At 36.5% G+C, this 26784-nt stretch overlaps 2 protein-coding genes across 2 annotated transcripts; both read left to right on the top strand.

The window, feature by feature from the left end:
* Nucleotides 1-4318: 4318 nt before the first annotated feature.
* On the top strand, nt 4319-8766 carry LOC115928746. Its single transcript, XM_030996601.1, has 7 exons — nt 4319-4464; nt 5099-5230; nt 6088-6258; nt 6430-6561; nt 7252-7554; nt 7896-8264; nt 8759-8766. The coding sequence occupies exons 2-7, from the start codon at nt 5158-5160 to the stop codon at nt 8764-8766; spliced, it is 1056 nt and encodes a 351-aa protein (XP_030852461.1). The 5' UTR covers nt 4319-4464; nt 5099-5157.
* A 1374-nt stretch (nt 8767-10140) lies between these two features.
* Nucleotides 10141-25125, top strand: LOC115928745 (receptor-type tyrosine-protein phosphatase alpha-like). Its single transcript, XM_030996600.1, has 16 exons — nt 10141-10587; nt 10974-11061; nt 12442-12518; nt 13243-13279; nt 14055-14152; nt 15311-15436; nt 15751-15905; nt 18162-18297; nt 18818-18973; nt 19382-19481; nt 19883-19956; nt 20487-20615; nt 21291-21416; nt 22201-22352; nt 23556-23691; nt 24568-25125. The coding sequence occupies exons 1-16, from the start codon at nt 10141-10143 to the stop codon at nt 24862-24864; spliced, it is 2334 nt and encodes a 777-aa protein (XP_030852460.1). The 3' UTR covers nt 24865-25125.
* Nucleotides 25126-26784: the final 1659 nt, after the last annotated feature.

Raw genomic sequence — 26784 nt, 5'->3', positions numbered from 1 at the left:
ATTAGACCATTTGGAATAATAATACGACGACGAATTAGGAAGAGCCAGCCTATTCCTTATGTTATCTCTTGTTTTGATAATTTCTTATGTATTTCATTGTTTTTTTTAACTTATATATATATATATTTTTTTTTTTTAATTTCATTTCTAACTACAATTCAACTATCTTGACTCCCAAAATAACCATCTAAACTGTAAACAAGACCCAATAACCAATGTTTGATCTATTTTTAGGAAAAATGACATTTCCATATGTTTTGTACACAAATCACGAAAATGAGCGATTTTCGGGCTGACATCCGAAAACAAAAGTTTACGTGACCTTGAAACTGTAGGTCCGATTTTCAAAAAAAAACTCTTTTAAAAGTTGCGCAGGACTCAAAAGAAAAAAGTCAGCGAGCGGCGGGGCGCCATCCATATGCGTTCTCGAACAATCAGACAAATTGTGGAGGGGGGGGGGGGGCCTTAATAGGGTTAAGAAAATTTTCAATCATGAATTCACCCTAAATATGACTTTCCAAATATGAGTTTTATACAACCCATATACTAAACAAATCTTTTACGTCACAAATGACTAAGAAAAAGACAATCTATGAAATTTTCCATACATAGCATATTGGTGAGGAGTTCAATTTCTATTTCAATGATGACAACTTCAAAACTTCAAAACATTTTTAAATTTTTAATCAGATTTTGCTTAAATACTTTTTCACTAATTTTTTTCTTTTCAAATTGAGTTTTAAGAGCTGGGGACCTAACTGGCAACAAATTATTCCAAACAGCTGCCGTTGTCTATGGTTGCACAATAGAATCTACTGGTGTGCTGTTACCTTTGATGTCCGAGGTTCGAAGCCGCCAATATCAATGGAAAGCTTGAGTAGTGATTTTTTTTCAAAAAGAAATATCCTTGATATTTCACTTTTTCTTTGAACTAACAAAGGGAAAATCGAACAGATGATAAAATATGAATAAAAAAGCCTAATTGTGTCAATAAATTTGCTTACATTGTATGATAGCAGCTTTAATTTGTGAAAAATAGTAAAATTTGACAGTGCTAAACAATTTGACACTTTTCCGATTACTTCCGGCTCACGAAAATAAGTTTTTGTTCATGTACAGTTCTTTTTGATGTTGTATGTCAGATTATAACACATGCCCAGTCGAGTAATTTTAATTAATATTTCAGGAAATTTTGCTCCATTTCCTTTCGCTTGCCTCCTGTAAAAGGTAAAGCACTGTGTACTGCTCGTTTTATCAGACTAATGTGGTAGCGAAAAGTAATTATCATTACAAAAGCATATTTCCCTTTGAAAGTGGCCCTTTAGTTTGCAGCTAGGCAGGAAACTTTTGTCTACGTATCTGCAAGGAAGATCCAGTTAAGCACATGCCTGACATATTTTCTCCTGGCGGCATCGAAGTACAAAGAGAATGAGCTAGATAGGACTCCATCTCTTAAAACTCCTTGGTTAGAGGGAAAGAGAGAGACAGACAGAGGCGGTGGATTGGTAAAGAATGTTTTCTTACTCTATAATACATCCTAGAAAATAAAAAGAAACCAATGTTCATTGACCCACTATAAAACTGTCGAAAATTAAACACACTCGCAATTCCTTTCTTTGTTTAAAGGTTTAACATGTGGATTTTGGGTAATCCGAATAACTTTCAAGGATACCAGTTCTGTGTAGCACGCTTAATTGACGGCTGGAATGATCAGTTTTGCGATGAACTACATAGTTTTGTCTGCGAGATATCAAAGGGTTTGTATGCTGTACTGATACAAATCACGTAATCCTTTACATTAATTATCAGGAAAAAGAACCGATTGATATATCATGAGTCGAAGGAATATTTTGAGCAATAAATTTATGAGTTAAAGGTAATACAAAGATTTGGTAAATTTTGAAAATTGGGTGGATAGTGATTCTTAGCAATTTTGATATATTTTGATGCCCCTGTGGATTTATTATAAGCACGAGAAAAATTAGCCCCTAAAACACTTCTGCTTTCGAAAAAAATTGAATATAAAAATTTACCGGTGCTCCCGGTAAATTGTGATAAATTTCAAATAGCGCCTACAGCCGTACAGTGGTAGCTGCGACCATGAAAATCTCAGAATATGTAGATGTGACATATAATTACCAAACGGGAACAGCTAATTGGTCGAGTTTAGGCAAGAAACATTGTTTTATAGCTTAATTAGTATATTGACCTTGAGAGGGAGCTATACAACATAAAGAGTGCATTATTTACAATGTCATAACTTTAGACTCGATTTCAACCGCGACAACGATCACTGAATATTGTAGGATCGCATATGCGTCCAATATGTTCATTTGGACCAAATTCATGACCCCATACCAAAACTTTGTATTACCTTTAAGTTCTTTCAATCTTTGTATGCCAGACAAACAAAACCCTTGTAATAGGATTGGTGTGTAGAGTCCCGACAAACTTAAGCAATGTCACCATTACGGTTAAGAAAAGAGGTTTTACCTCCATAGCAGTTAGAAATACATTTTTATTTTTATTTTTCTAATCGACAGAACGTTGTAAAGTTTCTGAAAATAATATTATAGCTTTTGTAAAAAATTGAAATCGTCAGATTTGTTAAAACTCCAATGAATGAATTGAAAACATTCATCGTACAAAGAAATTTTGACTTTAAAATATTTCTCTGTTCATGAAGGGTGCCCCCCAGGAAAATGGAATGTGCCTATCTGTGATCGTCTGTGTGATAACTGTTATAACGGAGGAGTGTGTAACCCACAGACAGGAACATGCACATGTCCTCCTGGGTTTACTGGTAAAAACTGTGTTACAGGTAAGTCGTTATAATTATAGATTCACTTTGATATAATCAGGGGCGGCGGAGCGTCTTTTAAAGGGGGCACCAACAAAAAAGGGCACCTCTTTAAGAAAAACGATCACTGATAGAGGGTAAACTCAAAGCGAAAAAATACAAATTTGAGAGTATGATGCATACCCCTAATTATAAATGCATGTACCACCTTACCAATAATCATTGTCAATGTTTCTCTGCGTTTGTTTATGGTTTTTTAACTCCGGCTACAATTCGCGTGTAAAACATTCCCAAAAGGCTAAACTATCGTTGTAAACTCTACGGAAAGTTATTTTCAAGGAAATATCTTGTTCAGCGTGCTAATGTAACGCATTGTATCTACATCTATCTGGCATCATAAATGTATAAACCTGTGTCTTATCATATCGATTAGTGTTACTATTCAGCTATTGTTGTAGATAGGAAACCAATGTTCTTCCCTTTTTATATCTTTCTTAGTAGCAAATCACTCCCTCCCTTTTATGTTGACATTTTAGTTAACCATATTTATGTTATTAATAACATTGATAATGGATTAAAGAAAAAGTTGAGTTCTGGGGAGAGGTGAACACAAAATTTTGATCGTTTTCATTGTTATTATGCAAGTGTGGAAAAACACCAGAGAAAAATGTTTCCTGGAGAGCATGGTTCTCCAAATGCCTTCATTTTTAAATATGACATGTAACAGCTTAACAATGTGGGCCTCATTATTATGCCACATGTTTGTGTAGTCCCATATACATCTTTCTGTGTACAGTGCTTGTTACTTTTACCAAGACTGGGCCAAATTTCTTATCATTTTGATGATTCGAGAACCTTGCAGTACACACCAAATACTTATTTGCTACATAATCAACTTTTTCAGATCTATTCCACACTGTTTCTATCACAATGCAATCGCATGACCAGAATTCAACTTTATCTTTAAAGAGAAGGTTGAGTTCTGGGAAGAGGTGAAAAATAATTTGTGAGCGTTATCATTCTTATTATGCAAGTGTGGAAGAACATCAGATAAGACATGTTCCCTGAAAAGAATGGTTCTTCAAATGCCTTCATATTCTAAATATGTCATGTACATGGTAAAACTCGGGGGGTAGGTTTTTTACGCCACGTGTTCGTGTAGTCCCATATACATCTTTCTGTGTACAGTGTTTGTAACTTTACCGAGACTTGGCCAATTTCTTATCATTCTGATGATTCCAGAAACTTGCAATACACACAAATTCTTATATGCTAGATGATCAACCTTTTCTGGTCGATTCCACACCGTTTCTTTCACAATCCAATCGCATGACCAGAACTCAACTTCATCTTTAAGTGTGTAACTTAATATCGTTCCTTCTCAATACAATTTAATGAACTGTATTGCAAAAAATAGTATCAAATGTATATCAATCCAATGTAAATGGCATATTAATGCACATGAGTATGTATGCTTCAAAAGATAATCTATTATTAATTATCATTAGCAGCATGTGGCGACCAAAGGTTCGGGTCTGAGTGTGAACTTGTATGCGGTTCTGCGATAGCTGATGATTCTTCTTGCAGCGATAACAAGTTTTGCCTTCCAGGTCCAAGTGAATGCAGGTGCATAGCTGGCTACGCAGGAGCATTCTGTAATGAAAGTAAGGTAGCACAGTGAATTGTTTTGAAAGTAATCCAGTATTAAAGTGAGATATATTTTATATGGGTTGTTGAATAACACTATGATCACAGTCAGTAGCATTGCTACCAGGGGGCATGATCAATTCTAATCTTTAAACATTTTATTTCATGAGGTATATTAAAATGATATTTTAAAATCATTCAGAATCTTTTGATAATATTTCGATTTCATTTAATAGGTTTCCCATCCAATTTGGAGGCCTTTTTCCCGTTCTCTCGTTTGTTTTCAACTTATGCTGAATATTTCTTCCTTTTGTTATTGGAGCGTGTTTTTCCAATAGTTACCTTAATACAAGCAATCCCTTTGTTATTATGTATCTAGCCCGACACAATATCTAACGCCTGGGTATTGCTCAATCGAATATATGTGTTGACATTTAATAGAAAATAGAGATCATACTTCAAAATATGTCCTCCTTTCTTTGAGGGTCCACCTTTACCTTTGCAAATTTGATATAACGTGCGAGTATTTTTTTTGTGGCCAAATCGGTAAAATGAAATAGGCCTATGTTCTGATTCATTATTTAATTTCAATTTTGTATAAATTTCAAAGATTTTTTTATACCTAGAATTGACTTTATTCTATATTTTTAGCATGCCGCGATGGGGAGTTTGGCTCTGACTGTCTCCAGGATTGTCACTGTATAAATGGAATGCCGTGTGATGTGTTTACTGGAAGATGTGAAGAGGGCTGTGAGTCGGGATGGTCAGGAGAAGGCTGTCAAGGTAAATTATCATATTGGGCAAATCTAGAGACAGGGGAGGGGTTCAGTATAAATCAATTCAAAGCTATCTATTTCGAATATCAATCTAAAATGTGATAAATGAACTGATGATGTAATGTCGTCTATGTAAAAAATGTAAAAATGCATTCTTAAAGATACAAAATAATTAGAGGATACACCGCTAGAAGCCAAACAAAAAGAAGAAGAAAAGAGAAGAAAACAAATCGTTTGTCGGTGATCTGCTCTTTCCATTATTGACCGAATGCTAGGAGCCTTCAAATTAGGGATGAATAATGTATCGTCGCAATGCGTTACTCCACCTAGGCCCTCGCCATGAATTGCAAAGTCTTCAAGGAAACTTCAAAGTTCAAATATGCAAAAATGTTGTATCCACGATAGTATCCCACTGCTGCCATATATATATATCCACATGGGTCAGACAGTGTTATGGACCTTTCATTAGTTATTACAGACGCGGAATTGTAAAAGAAGGAACATGAGAAGAAGAAGGGAAAAAAAAGAAGAAGAAAAAGGAGAAAGGGTTGCAAGAAAGATAGAAAGAAAGTGTTTTTACTATGGACTTGGAAGTTTGAGAGATATTCCATGTCACCATTGCAATAAAGAGACCAGATAGCTATAAACAATAAATCGAGACCAATATAAATGTAATCTTATAGTGACAAATGAATATACCTATTATTTGATAAAGGAATCTTTGAAAATATTTGCATAAAGCTTTTAAATACGAAAAAAAAATATATATATAATGGTTTATTTATTCAAAAAATAAACCATTATATATATTTGTTTTCGTATTTAAAATACGAAAACAAATGTATTGTATTGCTTTTTTCACAGTGCCATCCGTTTGCCCAGTGGGTTATTTTGGTATCAACTGCACTGACCATTGCAACTGTCCAGATAATGTTGGTTGTGACAAGGTCTCTGGATTCTGTATTACAACAGAAGGTGAATGTGAAGTAGGATTCACATCAGACTCAGTGGACATGCCAGAAAGCTGCAACTCATGTGAGACTCCATTTCTGCATTTAACTAATTTGTAAATATTGCTTTGGTTTTATGCATAATTGTTTATATCATTTTCTGCCGTCCGTCTACCGTGTTAGAAATATTTACAGTGGTAATATACAAGTCATTTAGAAATCGTTATAGGCACAATATTTTCCTTTTGGTTTTTAGATACTGGATGTTACAACCTGTGTTCCGGTACATGTCACTGTCGAGATGGGGAAGATGATTGCAACCCGATGAATGGTTCTTGTAGCTCAGGAAGATGCCATCCACGATGGACAGGGGAAAGCTGCCAAATAGGTATACATCATTACTGCTTTATTCGTGTTTTCGGTAGAGAGTTGCTAATTAGTTTACACATGCGTTTACATTGTGCATTCACATAAGGTTTGTTTTCTCTGGAAAAGACGCTGTATAAATCAAATTATTATTATTATTATTATTATTATTATTATTATTATAATTATCATTGATATTGTTGTTTTTTGCCACGCTGTGTCTTTACTGTGGACTCGCGATATGCCTTGCCTCTCATGTTGTATCGGTATGTTTTATGTTTGCTGTGAAACTACAATGAATTTCATTAATCATTCGTTCACATGTTTATATCATCATTGTATAATTCTTCATGGTAAAGAAAAAAATCCTAAATTGGCAAAGACATGTCACAATTGATAGTGGTCTTATTCGGAATGCAACTTCGATATTGGTCTCTCACATTGAAGCCTTTATTCTTATTCTGTATTTATTCAAGTCTTTTTTATACAGGGTGGCCCTTTCAATAACGAGTATTGCTCTTCCAAGGGGCCCTGTCTTTCTAAGTAACTGTGTACTAGCTTCGGTTAGTTGTGAGAAACATGACATGATAGCTCTTCTTTGGATTCCATTAATTGATTAATTCTTATTTGTCTGAAAATCATCACGAATATAGAAGCACGAAGATTTGATGAGTTAATTGATTATTTCCCTATCTGTCTCCTCTATGGATAGATCGCTTTCAATCTGCACGTGAGAAGACGAACCCTGGTATTGCCATGTTTTCCTGTGCTATCTCGTTCGATTCACCAACTAACGTTGAACCTGACTTAGTGAAAGCTACCACAGGGGATTTCTCAAGGGACAACTGGGAAACGGCCAAAGATCCTCCACAAAACATCTCTTCAACAATAATCAATTTCACGTTTATCATCCAGGATCTTACGAATGACAGTCCTATTTACTGTTTCATCGGGGACCCTTTCAATAAATCTTCCGAGTTTGGCTATGTGAAGTTGGCATCTGCTCCTTTTTATGGTCCGTATGTTTTACAATGCTTTATGAATGATATCCGTGTATTTAATGTTAATGACATCGCTAGACACTGTATGATGTGCATTTCTTCATAAATAAACTGTGTTTAGTTAATAAATGAAACTTATCTTATCACCACATAATACGAATATGTATGATATATCGAGGAGGGTTGCTGAATTATGGAATAAGCCCAAATCCACGTGATCAATGTCTTCACAGTCATATTGATTCAGAACAGCAAATGAAAGCATTATTGTTTTTGCTTTTTGATGGAAACCAACTTATTTCAAAATATCGATGAAGATTTTACTTTTGTCCTGTGTTCGTTTTTCAAAAAACAGAGCTGCCAATCTTAACTTCACTACCAACGTTAGTTGCATCCGGGAATTACTGGGTCGTCATCTCTTGGAGACCCTGGAACAGTTCCATCGATTCAGGTGATGGTCCCATTACTAGCTACAGGGTTTACGTTCATACTGAAGATGGAAACGAGACACACAGTGCTACCTTACTACCAGATGGATCTTTGGACACTGGGTCTTCAAGAGGTAGGAGGGAAGTGACTAGTAAAGCTTTGGACTTATTGGAGTACAACATCACTGGTCTCGAAGACGGGACAAACTACGAGATTCAAATCGCGGTGATTCGTGAAGGTCCGAAAGGAGAAGGAGATCGAGGACCCCCTTTCAGTGTGAAGACCCAGGAGTTCTGTGAGTTCTTCAGTTTTATTTACTTTTTGTATCTTACAGCTTTTCTACAGAATAATCGCTTGTTTTTTCGATCGATATAATTCATTGTAATATAATGATTTAATTCAAGTAACTGAGTAATGTGGATATGAAATGTACTTACTTTCAAAAAGTGGGATTTTCAGTTTCATTGTCACATTTGAAAATTTAGCAAACGGAAGAGTGGTTGATTAGGAGTATTGCTTTTTGGTTAAGTCACAGACCTCCAAAAAGGATTTTCACCAAGCTTCCTCTTCAAATAAATGCGTGCCTGATAAATAATTTAAAAAACGTATATATATAACGATTCAGATTTTGGATATTAAAATCGGAAAAGTAAAAGTTAGTATGGATGGCATTGGGCAACAACATTTCAAGCATTTTTCTAAATATTTTCTTAAATATTCTTTTGGATCCATAAGACCTGAAATACCCACCTTTCTTGTTTTATATGATGTTTATATACGCCATAACAGTATGGTAATATTACCTTCTCGTTGCTGATTTCTTTCTTTTCTTGATTAAAGATGGAAAAGAAGAAATAATTTATATAATACTCATGTTTAACGGGATCATCTCAACTGAGAGAGCTATTTCGTTTATTTTGTTTTGGTTTTATTAGCCATGACAGTGGAGAACATAGCTGGATCAGCGGCCATAGGTCCAATCGCTGGCGGCGCCGCCGGAGGATTGTTCATCATTTTGTGTCTTATTGTTATCATCATCCTGTTGTTACGGAGAAAAAGGTATGGAGGAAGGGGTAGGCTAGATTGTTTATGCATTGCATATAGGTATATGAAATGGATTTATATTTTGTAATTGTATATAAATATATATATTATATTTTTCCTTTCTGAGGAATACCGTTTCCGAGGAATATTCAAAGCTAGAACTTTACTGGAAACTTTAAACAATATTCTTATACACTTCGGAGAGATCGAGAGGTCGAATTCGATTTAATACAAAGTGCTTTAATTTACAAAGGTCGCATTTGTCACTTTAAAATAGACACGGTAAAATCAACTTGTGTTTAAATAGGAAGTTTCTAATAACCAGTATCTACGTTGGAGACTTATTCAAAGAAAAAAATTAAAAGTCCTTTTATGAGAAATCGTCAAATTGCGATTTAAAATTCTATTTTTTCATCGATCACTTAAAAATTTGTTTCGTTACAAAAATGCTCCAGCTGTCATGGTTCCATTACAATTAGTGTGAATAAACAATATTCTGACCAAATACGTTAGTTGGTACCACATTTTCAAAATGGAATAAGTTATAATAACATTAAATCTGGATTTGTATTGCGTCTAAAATATCATCTCTAAGCACTTTAAAGATTATAAAATGGGATCTGTTTTCACTCGTTTTCAGAAACCGACGTGACAACGTTGGTAAACTCTCACCTCCTCCACAGCCTGCACATAATGACTATACACCCCAAGAGGAACTGGGTAAGTTCAAGAAGATGATATTATGGTGGTACATACAGTAGTAACGCTTTCTATTTTCCTAAAAGATTGTTCAGTGCATCCCTCGGGTGACATATAAATAACCAACTTGATTGTACGTTACATTATATATTTTCAATTTAGCCGATTCGAAAGACATTTATGGTTGTGTTTACAGAGAATTCTACCGCCACGTTAAACTGGCATTGTTGGATACAGAACCTTGGTTGAAATTAAGATTTGGGAAACGCGCCAGTTGAATGCAATGTGAAATGCTTTACATAATTATGCCAATAAGCAAATTGAGCAAAATCCTAGAGATAAATCTGGATTATTTCATATAAAGTGTAAGCCTTTTCTTATTCTTTTTCTGGCCATTTCCTCTCATTCTCTTCTTGTTCCCGACTTCGATGTGCGCAGAGACAGATGAAGAACTGGGACGATCTGGCCCATCGCCGTCGATCTCCTCACGACCCCCAGGGAGACCCACTGTTTCTCCGAAACATTGGACACATGCAGCAGCATCATCAGAGGCGATGGATCGCGAGGATGCCGGGGTACCAACTGTTAGTTCTACAGAGAGTGGTCCTAAGGAATGTCAGCCGATACCATTGACTGACTTCCCTGCTTCCGTTCAGAAGAAAAGTTCACGAACCCTAGAGAGACCCCCTATTACTCCCAAACGTTTGACACTTGCAACAGTATCACCACAGGCGATGGATCGCGAAGATGCCGGGGTACCATCCGTTAGTTCTCCAGAGAGTGGTCCTAAGGAGCGTCAGCCGATACCATTATCTGAGTTCCCTGCGTTTGTTCAGAAGAACAGGCATTCCACTTTCTTTCAAGAGGAATTCAATGTAAGAGATTTGAAACAGAAACTATGAAAGACTCTTAATCTCAATGGATTATTTTGCGTAGCTAAATATGGATCGGGAAAAGGGGCATGTGTCCCCCCCCCCCCCAGGTGCTCTTGTTTGACTAAAATGAAGGGACGGAGAAAAAGGGAGGGTGGAGAAAATTTTATACGAACCCCGACCATTCCTGTTGTCCTGCATTCCATGTACCTGGAAAATCTATTGCCCCCACGAAGTATAGGATTGCGGGACCCACTGAATAAATGATATATTCAATATTGATTCTTGAAAACGTCCTTTCAGTTTCACTCTCATAGTCATAGCATGAACTTAATAGCTTACTTTGTGAACTAATTATCAATTTCAATTTAATTTTTATTTTAACAAAGGACTTGCCGGAAGCAAATATCTATCCGCAAACCGTTGCCAAGAAGCAAATAAACTTCGAGAAGAACAGATACAAGAACATCCTGCCATGTAAGTAGGCCTACCTAGTACGTAATATCAGCAAGTAGCTAAAAGAGTCCCATCTCATTGATTGATAAGATTGGTTTTAGTGTAAGATCTGAAAATTTGTCTTAGTCCACAGAACAATGATTTTATATCTTAAACAGTTGTTACCAGTCGTTTTTTACGATAATGAAACGATAACAAACATAACACATAAAGCAATATAAAATATAAACATATATTACACGAACTATTCTATATAGGCAACGAAAAGAAACGAAGATCAAGAGATCACCCGCTTCAGATTAACCGACAAAGTTAATCTGTTCTTCCTCGGGGTCCCAAAATAACGACAAGAAATTGATTAATTATTGATAATAATAATATTGATAATAAAACACATCCATGGAACCTAGCTTAATTTAATTTCGATTTTATTGAAGGGTATATTTTTCGGGAAATAAAATGAACTTAAAGATTACAGTTAAATTTTTAGGCTACATAAATTATTCGATATTTTATAGGGATCATTTTTTACTTCTTTCTTAAACAATCCAAAGTTATCTAATTTTCAAACATTACGAGGTAAGTAATTGTACAGTTTACTACCACGATAGGCCTATACAAGAGTACGTTTGCAGTATTCTGTATTCGGCCTAGATAAGGTCATCTTGTTGCCATTTCTCAAGCAGTATTCTATTCATTGAAAAAAAAAGAGTGGAGCCTTATGCATAATTTTTTACATCAAGAAATAAATGTGATTTATTTGGCGATTGCGTAGAGTCTCCCAGTCAGTCCTGAACGTCATGAATTGTATGCACAGACCTATGTTATAAACATTTATTTTCAATATTATTCTTCCAGCACGATTTTGCAATTTCTGTAACCTATTCAACCGTGTCTTTTTTCGAGGTAGACCATACTACATCAGCATAATCAAAGTGGGGTAAAATAACTGCTTTGTACAAAAGCTTCGAACTTGATCAATTCAAAACATAAAGCCTTCCAAAATAACTAATCATATAGACTAACTAGACAAATAGAATGTCGCAGAATGGTGTGGACCATACAGGCCTTTTCGCGTCGTGATCTAGTGGAAACGTCGTGGGACTATGGATCACATAATTTGAATCCATAATGTAAGACGTCAACGTACATTTTCCTCTCTCCACCCAGATATTAAAATGGTACCAGTAGGAAGGAATTCCCTGATTGCTGTGAGCACCGAAATCGGTACCCTTTCAGAGTCGAGGTAATGTTCGTGCACCTTGAGCACGTTGCGTGGTGGATGTGTGCGCTTTAAAATTATCCGAAATTATTATTACTATGATTATAATTATTTCAGTTGTAGAACGCCGTAACCATATACAGTCTGATTATGAGTTAATATGTCCATCTTATATCTAGATGACTCATCGAGGGTACAACTGGCGATACTCAATGATGACCCAGATTCGGATTACTTCAACGCATCTTTCATTCCTGTAAGCGTACAGTACAAGCAACAACTCTCAGCCCAAAACCCTTTTGGCACATCGGTCTTGCCCTCACTGTGCAATCATACTTAGGCTCGCCCAGCTCGGATTTTCCTCTATAATCACCTCCAAACGCACATGTCTGATAGAGCAAGTCATGAAAATTGTCATCTTCTCTTTTGAGAAGGACGAACAACATATGTTTAAATGATAAATTTATCATAAAATTCAATAATAATTTTCGCACGCACATCTGTACGTCAGAGCGCCGGTAAATGTAAAGAAATTGGCCTGACTGTTAGCTTTCTCGTCCAAACTAATCGATTGTCGTACTGAGTCACACGTTACCACAACCGTGTACAATGCTTTTTAGTATTGATTATCAGCAAAATGATTACACATATTAATTTCCATCGCATACTTAACCATTCAAAAATAGAATCTGCATTTATTCTACTTTGAATTACTTTACAGTAGGTGCACGACCGACTCTTAACATTACCTTTATAAAAGAAACAAAGTCTGCTCTTCATTTTCTTTGTAATTGAAATATAAGCAGAACTGATGACACAAACATACCAAACATGTTTGTATGGTATTAATCAATGTTTGCTATGATGGATATTCATTTTCTATATAGTATATAAATATAAAGTTATGGAATAATGTATTTCGTTACAATACTTACTTTGTTTGTACGTCTATTGTCACCACATTCTCCTTTCTCCGGCAGAGCTTCCAACATCCTCGGAGGTACATTGCATCACAAGGTAATGAAATCATCATTATTTTGATGCAATTGCCGATGTATAATTCCAAGATGACACTGTTACTTTTTCCTGATGAATATTATTTGATGAGACACCTATATTTCTTGATCCCAAATTCAAATTAGCTATTAGTGATTAGGTTTTAGAAGTTGAGTTTACGTGCGACTTCGCTGGAAACATTTAGCACACATTTTGGGATCGAAATTCCCGCATTTAGTTGTGTATCATCTTTGTAATCCGAATTTTTAGTTACAAATTAAAATGTTGAAACGAAAAGTTCAAGTTCGAATATTTCTCACATGAAGAATACAGGATATAGGCTTATACCAACAAAAACACACCCAGTTGTCATGTAAACAGTTTAGAGGAAAGGCAGACATAAAGAAATGTATTGTTTGAAACTATCCCCATATCAAATTTCTTCCAAAATAGAACTCGAGTACAACCAAAAAAGACAAGACATCCCCAAAACAGATAATTAAACGAAATGTGTAGACAAAGCCATCCTAATCGTGACCTACAGTATGTTGCCAAATAATTTGCTTGATGCTCCGTTTGTTATGTTAATGTAATAAATGTTTATTTTTAAGGCTGATCGAAATTTGAAGAAATCTATACAAACAAAAACTCTGCTTTTATTAGATTCCTCATATTTCACCTTCGATTCTGTCTTACGTACCTCAGGTTTTCCGTGTATAGTTATGCTTTGTTTTGCTTCTTAGTCGTATTTGATATAAGAAAGTTTTGGAATGACTTACTTTTCATGATTTGCAAGGACCGAACAAGGCCTCTATGGATGATTTCTGGAGGATGATCTGGCAGGAGAATGTGGCGACTATTGCCATGGTTACAAACCTTAGCGAAGGAAACAAGGTACGTATTATTACAACATGTTTTTTCACCATGATCTTTATTCGATTCCATTAGACATAAATTATATTCCACTTGAATAAGTGGGTTATACAAATTATTATACAGAAACAAAAAGTTTAGCATGAAGTAAATAAAATAGCACCAACCTTTCACATTTATACATGTAGAAACAATGCTACATTAACTTTATCTCCCCTCCCCGCCCCTTCAATCTAGAACCCCCCCCCCCTCCCGTTCCTCTCTTCTTACCACTATACCACCCGCCCTATTCCCTAACCACCCTATACACGTACACATTATCACGCACAAAATACACCCATTGCCTTCTTACCAGACGCGCTTAACCCACCCCCCCCCCCTCCTCCTACACACACACCCTCACGCAGGGGAAGGAGATATTTTTGTCTATATATTAATACGTGATACCGTCACGCTGAGGCTTACTATTATTCGTGGAAATGTCAGATTTATCACGTTCACAGACATTAGTCATTAAACAAAAAATGTGGTGGGATTTAATGATAGAATATCCCCGCCAACAACAGGATTTATGTACGTGGACGACAAACGTAGAGGATTAGGGTTATGTAGGTTATGGGGTGAGATTATGATTAGCCAAGAAACGTTTGCTGTTGTCTCGTAACTGTGAGATCATGGGTTCAAAACCAAGTCGATGTGTTAGTGCCCTTTGGTAAGGCAATAATCCTTATTGCCAAGTACCTCAAAGAGAACTAAAAGCCATCTGCCGGCTGCTTATTTACAAGTATACACATAGAATGTACTTCTAAGCATTCAAGTTATACCATCAACCAATCACAATCACATTGTTGAAGAGTTGGTAAACTAACGGATTCCTGGTCAACTTTCGTGATGGGGTTATCCTAAAAGTGCTGCTATTTTTCCCTTTTATTTCAAGAATATAGTATGATTAGGAAATCCCCTTGTTCCCTGTGTAGCGGCAAGTGCCCTCTTCCGCTACTACCCTTTTGTTTGAGCTATTCCATACATGGCGTTTGCTACTCAGTGATGGTGGCCAGGCTCTTAACATCTTAAACATGGTTCTCCAGGGTTTGGGTAACTTTTTTGAGGATGGAAGTCTCAAAGATAGATATCCAAATGTTAGTAATATTCAATTTCCATTTTCCTTCGACGCATTAGATCAAGTGTCGTCAGTACTGGCCGGAAACGAGCACAACTCCTCTTCTGTTCGGTGACATTACCGTGGAGTTGGAATCTGTGGAGAAGTGCAGTGGCGGATCAAAGCGATCATTTGTCCTGCGAAAGGTACTATAGTCGTTAAATTTAATGATGACCATGGTTCATTATAGAAGTTATTGGCTTAATGATGTCGGGCAAAAGCAATACAATCAATAATTTCAATTAATCGAAACCGCTATGTAGATATATGATAGAGGATGGAGAATCAGTCACAATAACTTTGTGATAATAAATCATAAATTTCATAAAAAATCAGAAATAATTTATACACGAGTTAAATACTGAAAACCCACTGAAAACATTGTTGCAGGCATACAAGTCTAAAAAGGTTTATAGATGGATATGTTTGGTATGTGTTTGGCACATCTTTTTTTGTCTAGGGCAAAGCAAAGACTCAGAGATTTCTCAATCAGTTCCACTACACCAAATGGCCTGATCGAGATGTTCCAAGGAACATGTCCTCTCTGCTTGACTTTATCTCTGAGGTGAGGAAGGATCATGAACAGAACAACTCTCCATTGTTCATTCACTGCAGGTAAGTCTAACCATGGAGGATCTTTGGTCTGAATGCTAAAACGCCTGTAGAATCGTATGACCTTGCCTTATAAGAAAGTACATGGTAAATATATTTTTCCTGCTACAATCGTACTACCATGGTTTTACCATGGGACGTTGTGAGGGTTTTACCACGGTAGTATCATGTCAGAACCATAGTTATAAAAAGTACCATAGTAACCATGGTAAAAACATTATACCATGTGGCACTTTGACGGTTACAATGTACATGGTCCAGTACCATCTCTGAGGTATAAAAGAAACATGGACAGAATACTCTCTATTGTTCATTCACTGCAGGTTAGTCTAAAAATGGAAAGGACCAAGGTCTGAATTTTAAATGCCCGTAGAATCATTTGACCTTGGCGGCGGTAAATCCCTAAAGTGACTCTCACACTCTGCCGTGTAGGCCTACCGTGTGCCACCGTGCGCGAAAATGTCTGCGGACGGTGGAGAACGGCGAGGGCACACGGTGGTTCGTTATCAAAGCGGGCAACACGTTAATAGGGCGTTGGCGCTTATTTACACCCGGTGGGACCCGGCGAAAGTTTTGGGCATGTTCAAAACTTTGGCCGGCTGGCACCGGCCGCAAGTAAGCGGCAAGAGGACGGTGTTGAACGGTATGAGGACAGTATGAATACGTTAAGAAAACGGTCACACTGTATGAGCACGTTCACAACACGCTCATAACCCGTTACAGAACGGTGATGAAAAATGGAGAGCGGACTGACCGTTGCCGTTCTAATCGGGGTATTTATGGCAGTCGTGTCATGACGTCAGCAGTCCGGGGACTCGCTAGCCTCTTGTCGATGCCCTCGCGCTGTTGGAGTCTCTAAATTCTGACGAGCGAAGCGAGTCAGAGAAACCGAGGCGCTTGCGCGGAGGGCCTCTTGACAAGTGATCTGAATTATATATTCATGAGACCCGATTTCCTACTGAATTATGCATGTCTAGACCGCAGCGATTGTGTGTGTGTACGTGTGTGTTCGGGATTGCCCAACTAGGCTAGTCTGCAAGCACAGACCCTAATTCGACACTTTATCAAAAAATCATTGTGCCTTGAGAGAAGCCTTGCCCAGCTATCTACTGGTACCTACTGGTTGTACCAATATAGGTCAGGAGCAGCTATAGTACGTGGCATATGGTAGTCATATAGTGCACACTCTCTTTTACGACTGACCAGGGTTTGTGCTTGCAGACTACAACTAGGCGGCCAGTCTCGCTCTCACGGAGGGAATTCGCACAGAGCGGTAGATATATCGTCATAGTAGCTCTCTCTGATTGGATGACTTTCACCGAATTCTGCTGGGTCGGAATATTCGCCAAACATAGTAAAACATAAGAAATTCAGATCACTTGTCAAGAGGCCCTCCGCGCAAGCGCCTCGGTTTCTCTGACTCGCTTCGCTCGTCAGAAGTTAGAGACTCCAACAGCGCGAGGGCATCGACAAGAGGCTAGGGACTCGCTCACAGGACGCTCCGAGCGGTGAGGGGACGCTAAGTGACTGGTAGGTGGCTGCTACAAACCCGGTGCACACGTTCGAGACCCGGTATGGGCCCGGTATGGAAACGGCCAAAATTTTCAACAAAAGTCAATCTGGGCGGTGAAGACGGTAGAAGAACGTTCAACACCCGGTATGCGCCCGGTGAGAACGGTCAGAAGATGGCAACGAAACGGTGAAAAGATTAATTTTATGAATTTTTGTTTGCGGCCGGGGACAAGTTCGCTCAAAACCCAACGTTCTGGACTCTGTTGTTTTTTTAATAGCCCGGCAGGTGGACGGTAGGCCTACACGGCAGAGTGTGAGAGCTCCATAACAGAAGAAAGGACCAGAAACAAAAACTCGAACCATGATTAGAATACTATAGTCCCGTTATTTTGTCAAATAACCGAAATACGTGTAGGACGATAGTGATACCATATCACGCTACTCTTGATTCTTATTATTTCCATTCTACTAGAATTTAAAACTTTTTACCAAATTAAATTGATATAAGTATGATAACAGAATGTTGTGTCAGATGATAATCATGACAATAAATTGTAATCCAGACTTTATTAAGAAAAAAGAGACGGCAAAACGAAAAACCTAACCAAATCAATGCATGTGGAAGAGAAGATGGTTCCTATACCAACTCTACACATAGTAATGACTCTGCAACACTTACCACAATTACGGCCATTGCATACACTATGGGATCGTTCCATAAAAATTCTTTATTTGATTCCCACCTAGCGCTGGTGTTGGGAGAACAGGTGTGTTGATAACCATTGACAGTGTAGTCAGTGAAGCCAAGAGAAACAAGCTAGTGGATATCTTCGGTTTCGTGTCGAAGATCAGGCAGAGTCGACCCAACATGGTGCAGACAAAGGTCAGGAAAATGAAACGCTTTATGTGGCGTCATGAATCAATATCATGCAAGGGCTTTAAAGATCGAACACCTTTTTAGGCATGGTAATGATTCAAAATCCTCTAATTATCAAATCAAAATTGATAATAAGAGAATTAGTTAGCAGATATATCTTATAAAGTAGGCTTACATTGAAAGTTCAATTTGTACAAAAAGGCCAACCCGAGTTTGGCCTTTCAGCGGGACCCAAACTTCCCTCTCAGCTCTCGTCTATAACGATTTTGCTTCCTGACGAATCAAATGAAACTTTGAAGGAATTCATCGCACGTGCGTACCAAGAACTTTCAGTATAAATTATATCACCACAAATTGTATGGCAATAAACGAACATTGCAAATTAAGTATGGAATTAGGCCTAATAAAGGTATAAAATCAATTCCTCGATGGAAAGGCACATAGTAATACCATCTGAACACCAAGTCAATCCCAAAAGGAAGTCGTTCAAGGATTGTATATTGTTTCTTCTTTGTTTTAAATACAGGAGCAGTACAAGTTTGTGTACGAGGCTGTTCTTGAATATCTACTGTCGGAGAATACGGCTATCCCGGTCAACTATTTCACGTCTCGCTTGGCAAGGCTTCAGGATATTGATCGCAACAGTAAAGGAAGGCGAACAGGAATGTCTGTCCAGTTTGAGGTGAAATACACCACCATAAATACATCCTTTATTGATCGATTGCCCCTCTCCCCTATCTCTACTAAAGATATCGTCATGGTGTGTGTTTCCACCCGGGGTTTCCACCCAACAATCTGTCGGTACAATATGAGTTTATAATTTGAAAGTACCTCTGAATAAATGGTTGTATTAGTCATGTACAATTTGCCGGGAGCATGCATACTCGTAACGTGTGCCCTCATCAGACCTTAAATTTTTTTTTTTTGTCAGTACCCACAAACTCCTCTGAGACCCTTTCACTTATTTCTTCTTTATTTTGGAGGGGGACTGGGGTCGTTCAAATTGTCTCAGAAAGAATAATACTATTTGTTAATAGAGATCATCATTTTACAAGTCTGTTGTCCTTCTTTTCTCCTGTCTCCTGTGTAGAGCATCAAGATCCTGTGCCCCGACCCTCCTGCAAGTATGATCAGAAATGGAACCACTGCAGAGAATAAACCTAAGAGTCGATACGGCAACAGTCTTCCAAGTAAAGATTCATCATCTTCCCATTCGTGACTACGATTACATACAATACAGTGATATCTATACCATGTGAAATATATATATGCTGTGATGTGATGATAATTAGATATCATAGGATAGATGTTTTTTTGAATTATACATAAAAAATTCAAACTGACATCAGATGATATCGTTTTATATTGCAAACACAATTATTGCAATATATTTTTTTTCAAATTGGAGAAAATAACTGAAATAATTTAAAAGGTATCGGGTTTTTTATACGATATATACCTACTCGAGATATTAAAACATCTAGTCTTAGGGCAAATCATCGTTTAAAACATAGGTTACCAAAATGGAGGTCTGAGCAATGATTTTATTATTTTCTACTTCTCAATCTTTTTTCTCCAAATTATAATAAAGGCCGAGTGAATCGAGTAATGCTGCGCTCAGTTAACACTCAGTCTTCAGATTTCATCAATGCTAGCTTCGTGAGAGTAAGTTATAATCTTTTAAGTACTTTATTATCTAAAGTTCATCTGTTTAGAGTCAGTCAGTCTGGTTTGATGTACCTTCATTAAGTTATTTGAGTAAATGTAGTGTGTAAGAAATTACAGTTTGCCTCATTCTTTATATAACGGCATTTTCAATTAGATAGCTTTGTACTTCTGATGATTACGTCTACCTTTGTTTCTACCTATTTTTGAGCAAACTTAGAGGTCCGAAAGAAACATTTCTGCAAACTGTAAAATTTAAGGGAATCACTACAAAGATTCAAGCCATGACAATGATATGGGCCTTTTAGCAATCGCAGGTAAGACAATAAGAATAAACGATAGTGTATTCGTCTTTATTCATTTGACGACAAAACGAACTATTTTTCCAATAAAACAGCTATCATCTCGAACACACTTTGTCATAAATATCAATTCAGGCTAGTTGGAATTCAATCTCCTGCAAAGAGGAGTTCCAACGCTTACCTATAAAACCTAAAAGCAATTCTACGACTCATTTCTATATTTGTTAGGGCAATCATGGTCGGTTGATAACCACTGAGATGCCTATGCCTAACACCGTAGCTGATTTCTGGGTGATGATACTTGACTACCAACCAACGGCTATCATCATGCTGAATGATGATAATCAACGAGACAAGGTATCTATGTGTAGTAAAACAAAATAATAAACATAGATTTAATTTACTCGTTGTAATGTCCGTTGAAAAGAATGAAAAGAATGAAAATTGATTTGTTTTTTTCTAGCCATGTATAGGGCTATCTTCCGAATAATGAAAGTAGAAACAATAATTATGTAGTGGATTGTAATAGATATATTTCTGCACTGAACATGTAAAGAGGGGACTTCCATATAGACCGTGTTGTTAAGCTTAAACATTCCTAAACGTATTTGCCATCTTTGATCTTGTACCTTATTAATTTTTAAAACGACCAATGTATACTGAGTATTGGTATAGATGACATGCGATAAAATAACATTTCAACAGTTTTAACGCGTTTGTATCGTAAATTGGTGTGTAGTTTTTGGCTAGATTGTAAGGCGGGGATTGTTGGCATGTTGAAAAACATCGCCTTGATGCCACCAAACTCATATCACTATACAGAACAAATCCAGAGTTACCATCAACCTGAGTGTATGACATATTCAGTGTATGACTTTAACTCATTATGTGAACTGTATTGTTGTATACTACAACCAGAACAACTGTGATTTATAATATCCTCTGTTAACTGAAAATTGGGAATAGCTCTTCATGTTGGGATTTTAATAAAGAAATTATTTGACATTAAATTTGTTTGGAACATTCTCCTAGAGCTGTGCACGGTACTGGTTCGACAATGGGATGGCGACCTTTGGATATCTCTCTGTCTTAACATTGGCGACTACCCAAAGAGAAGGCTTCATCCAAAGGACATTGGAAGTTTCTAGGGGAGATAAGGTAAAGCGTCTTCTTAATGCGATCCTGTTTAGGTCTATATAGGTATTCTAAAACTTAACCAATTATCAAGAGCGACGGACTGTTGTTTGTTTTATTTCGCTTTGTTTCTCTTGTCTTTGGCAGGTTTTACTTTGAGGATTCTTTATTTTGTTTGTTTTATTTTGCTAGTTTACTCTAAATGTTGCCGGAAAACGTATATCGAATTGTAAGTCTATCGAAAGTACACAAAAACATGGCGAAGTTCTATGGTAAACCTGCAATCATGGAAGTGGAGCATGTTATAAAGCTGCCTAAAATCTTTTTGATTAGGAGATCTCTGTAACCCAACTAAAACACCTAAACAAGATATTATATACTCTAGAAATTAAAGTGTTAATCACAATTGTAAATGGCCGAGAAGTGTCAGTGTTTTAGAAATGCTACATAACACGTCAACACGCTCTATCAAATCCTATAGACAGAGTGGGAACGAAAGAGACATCGCGACCAAGAGATTTCAAGAAAGAGAAAGAGGGAGAAAGGCAGAGAGAGGCAGAGGGGATGGGGGGGGGGGCTAGATTTAGGCTAGTATATTTAAAGACCCATTCATCTTTAATCAACCGAGGAATGAATATCGCCGGGGAGATGGCTAGATAAATCAATCTGCATTAAAAATAAGGGATTTATTTTTTTTAGATTGTAGAGATTTATAAATATCTGATTCAGACATAATATTCAGGACGAGGCCGTGATGTACAAACTATTTTTTGATGAGCTTGTTCATATTTCATGAATACTTTGTTAGGTTCGTCATGTTGTAGAGCAGTACCAGTTTCTAGATTGGCCAGTCGATGTGATCAAACAGAAGAAGAGCGCACGATCTCTTCTAAAGCTCATAGAGGAAATGAGGGAGGTCTACTCTACTCAAAACGAGTCGCCACTCGTAGTGCATTGCTTGTAAGTATGCAGATCAAAACAAATGTAATATACATCGGATAGGCCTACTTTGCAAGTCCAGATAGTAAAATAGTATATTATGTATATCCAGACTTTCTTATAAGTAAACGCGATGTTAGGAACCTTCTGTAAATGGGACATACTATATAATGAGACAAATGTTGACAGTTGGACCTCACTACTAAAAGTACTTTCCATCTACAATTCTACATGATCTATCATTAATCGTCCCCACTCATTGTATTTCCTGGGGCGAAATGTGATAACTAACGCACACCCCTCACACACATTTACACACACACACAAACACACACACACACACACACCCACACGCGCGCGCGTACACACACACGCACACAGACGTACGCAGACACTCACACCGACGTGCTCTGTCTCGAAATAGTTAAAGATAATCTCCAGTACTGGTAAAAAAAAAAAAATAATTCTCACAGAATCAAACGAAACTTACACTGAATGTTCAAGATAACAAATAAATGACATGTGCCAAACAATTTTGGAAGAAAATGTATACTGGCTGAGTAATGAGCATAGAAAGACAAGGAAATCAAGGTAGTACTAGCCCCGACACCATGTGTGTTGTCCCATATATAGCTTTCTGTGTGAGTGCTTGTTACTTTACCAAGACTCGGTCAAATTTATTATGATTTTGATGACTCCAGAACCTTGCAGTGCACACCAATACTTACATGCTACATGATCAACTGTTTCTGATCCTTTCCACACCTTTTCTTTCACAATGCAATCGCATTACCAGTACTAAAGTTTGTCTTTAATAGAAGTCTATATTGAAATTTTTTCATTGCTAAAAATCAAAATGTCCAGGCTGACGATACTTCTTTGGTTGATAAAATAATACCAGATCTGTTTACGGTTGTGAGGCCAGTTCTTTATTATCATATGTATCATATTCCCTATACAAAGTTACCTTTGGTATTAAACTTTCCACGTGTATGTAGTACATGTATACTACTTCATGAATTTGTTTCGTAATTAAATTTCTTAACTTTAGTAAGTTAAATATAAGTATGTATGTTTGTTTTTATGTATGTAAAAACGGAAATACATAGTAACGAAGAGCCTGGATACTGGCATCCCGCCCCCTTAATTTGAGGATTTGTTTGGGTGACTAGGAAGAAAGGTCTCACTTTCACTTACTACCATATTTATCTTTTTTATTTCCAGGAATGGAGTAGGTCGCACGGCAGTCTTCTGTACTGTGCTTGAGTGCATCTCTCAGATACTTGACGAGGATGATGTCAATGTCTTCCAGACGGTGAAGATGATGCGGAATGATAGGATGCACTTCGTTCAAACCGAGGTAAGGTAGGCCTATCCCGTATTATAAGATGGGTAGAAGAATCCCTGCAATCTGATTGGTCAATTACCGTGTAGTTATTTTTATTGGATGCACGCTATATCAGGGATCGATAACAATTCTGACTATTTTTTGTTGATATTTTTTTTATTTTAAAAAAAATAGAGTTTACGGTTTATGTGCACTGCGCCTCGTTGGTTCAAACCATTCTAAGGTACCTTTTGCACACGATTCCTACCAACACACTCAAACCTGTGCATCATTTGTATATAGACATGACATTTATTCACTCAAAATTAATAGTAGGCCTACTGTTAACCACTTGCGTACATAAACCAGGTGGATCTTGTGTTAAGCTTATATGAATGAGAGCATCAATCACTTTGGGATTAAAGTTTTGGGTTTTTTTTTTGCAAGTCGAAAACAGAAGATTTAAATCTAACTATATCCAATACTTATTACGTTTGGGATACAATTATGACTAGTTTTATATACTTATAAATGTATAAAGACTTTGAAAGTCCAAGGAAATGTCATGATTTAAGTATTTGTATAGTGTATATAACCAAACAATCTGTTTCATGTAGGCAGGTTTTTATGTTTTCCTTCTCTCCTCTCTAATGTACTCTAGTTGTATTATTATACTTTCAATTTTATACTCACTTAATTTATATCATCTTTTGTTTAATAATATATCAAACATATCTACATGGGCTTTCTGGGATATCTGTCTTCCAATTCTTACATTATCAGAGCAAATATCGTTAAAGAAAACACATGTTGTAATTCTAAAAGAGGTGACGACTTTTAAACAATTCGTTCCGCGAGCATATAGCGAAATCTTGACAGGCATTTTATAATATATTATTCTAATTACAGGAGGAGTATGCATTAATCCATATGCTGATCAATGGGTATATACAAACCAACGATTACGAGCAGTTGCCTTGCGCTGACAATGACGAGCATACATACGGGAACTTGGATTGCGCTGCACGCCCTGCCGCCGTAGAGAGCGTGTATGAGTTAACCGAGATCGAAGCTGGCGCCACAGCGTGTCCATCGCAAACACACACAGAGGAAAGAAATGCGAGTGAAGATGGGGGAACACAACAAGTACAGGCTAAGACAACAGACGGAGAGACTCTCTACGAAAACTTTGCATATGAATTTTAGGAGGTGGACTTACTACCAGAATTATCTTCTTATTATACTTGGTAAAAGTATAACATTCATAGGGTATGTCCTACTCTCGGCGTGATATAATACAAATAATATACACATTCAGTAACTAGGATTTTGTTAGGGTGCAAGGTTGGATACACAAAAACAAGGAGATTTTTCCAATGATATATTTCTTATTCATTCACTTATTCAGATATATTTAATCAGGATTACAAGATCACTGGGAAATGAAAATATCTGTTGTCGCATTAAAAACATGACAAAATAAACATGAAAACAAGTATGAAATCAAAACAATCGTGAAAATAATCAAAGGAGAAAAGAAAATGAAAAAAGGTACGGGTTGATGACTACCATGTATGTACAGATGCGTTTTAGTATTAACGTGTACCGGCAATATTTAGCGTCAATCTGTGGCAAGCTTCATTTGTTTCCACTTTCCAAACAATCTATAATATTCAAGAATGAAATAATGCCGATTTGTGTCTTAATCTTTGGATCTGCATGTGAATGGACCTGAAATTTAAAAAAAAACTTGTAGACCAGGTGCTTGTGGGCTTACATGTCGTACTGGGATGATAATGATTCAGAGAATGAATCGGAGAATGAGTCATTTTGTTTCAAAATTAAGTGGATAATGTTCAATATAATTATTATGTCTCATAGTAATTTGGTAGATTGTTGAAGTACATGTACTATTGGGGTCACAGTTATTCCATTATAAAGGGACATAATCTAGACGAACAAATTGTAGAGCTATGTGCACATAATGGAAATCTATTATCAAACATATAGAAATAATCATGAAATACAAATTACAAGAATAAATTTCCATGGACTTTGAAAAGTGCGTCATAAACTTCAGACGCCAAACTTTCGGATGTTTACATGAAGCCTTTTTTGTTCTTCATCAAATATATATAAACATGGTACAGGATATCTGCCATTTTGTGTACTGAGTTAGTTTAGGATTAGTGTGAGGTATTTTACTCGAAGTAGCGGCCTCTATAATGTTGATCTGTTATTCTTGTGTGTTGTATGTTGGAAGCTCGGTAAATAAAAGTCAATAATCAATCAATCAGCAAATAATTATTATTTCAATATGCATTCATATAACCTATCCAGAATTTAATTTAATGTAAAATTTACTCGATTTGAATCGGCTATATTGCTTATTATAAAGACTCGAGGAGTAAAAAAAAAATATCGTTCTCGTAATGAGTTTACTTGTATGATTTTGGTACTACCCAGTATTTATATAATTATGATATACATAGAACCATGTAGGTTATGCGCAGTGTGATATATCATTACACAAGTTTAGGTAACAAAGTGGATTTAGAATTGATTAAAATAACTAAGCATCATTTTACGTGATATTTTTAGAATTATGTTTATAATAAGTTTTAAGCCCATTGCATGTTTGCAACCACTCTTGTTTACATCAGCTTTTTATATATGCCTCTCTTACTTAAATGTGTCTATTCTTTTGTTTGGTTATAATATGTTTGTCGCGTTTTTATATTTTGTTACAGTTTACCTTTTAGTAACTCTTCTATTACTCTGCAATCGCAAAAAGTGTCATTGTTTGTAAATATGCTCTCCCCTTAAATCAATCAAAAATTAAAAGTATGTTTGCATTTTAACAAAAAAAGAAATAATAACAAATAGAATAAAAATAAAATAATATTAACATAATAAATGTACATAATGCTAATATGAAGCCAACGTTACTATACTTCATGACGTTTTTTTAGAGTATGATAAGAACATTATGTTGAATACTAAACGTCGATTTCTTAAGTGTGAAAATATGTACCCATTAGTTGATAAACAGTTATTACAGTATTGTACTAGTTATTACATACAAAGTATATATCTCTATAGTATGCAGATTTTATGGTCGCCGAA

The sequence above is a fragment of the Strongylocentrotus purpuratus genome, unplaced genomic scaffold (assembly GCF_000002235.5).
Source record: "Strongylocentrotus purpuratus isolate Spur 01 unplaced genomic scaffold, Spur_5.0 spur5_scaffold_3, whole genome shotgun sequence".
Lineage (NCBI taxonomy): Eukaryota > Metazoa > Echinodermata > Echinoidea > Camarodonta > Strongylocentrotidae > Strongylocentrotus > Strongylocentrotus purpuratus.
This window is presented reverse-complemented; position numbering and strand designations above follow the sequence as displayed.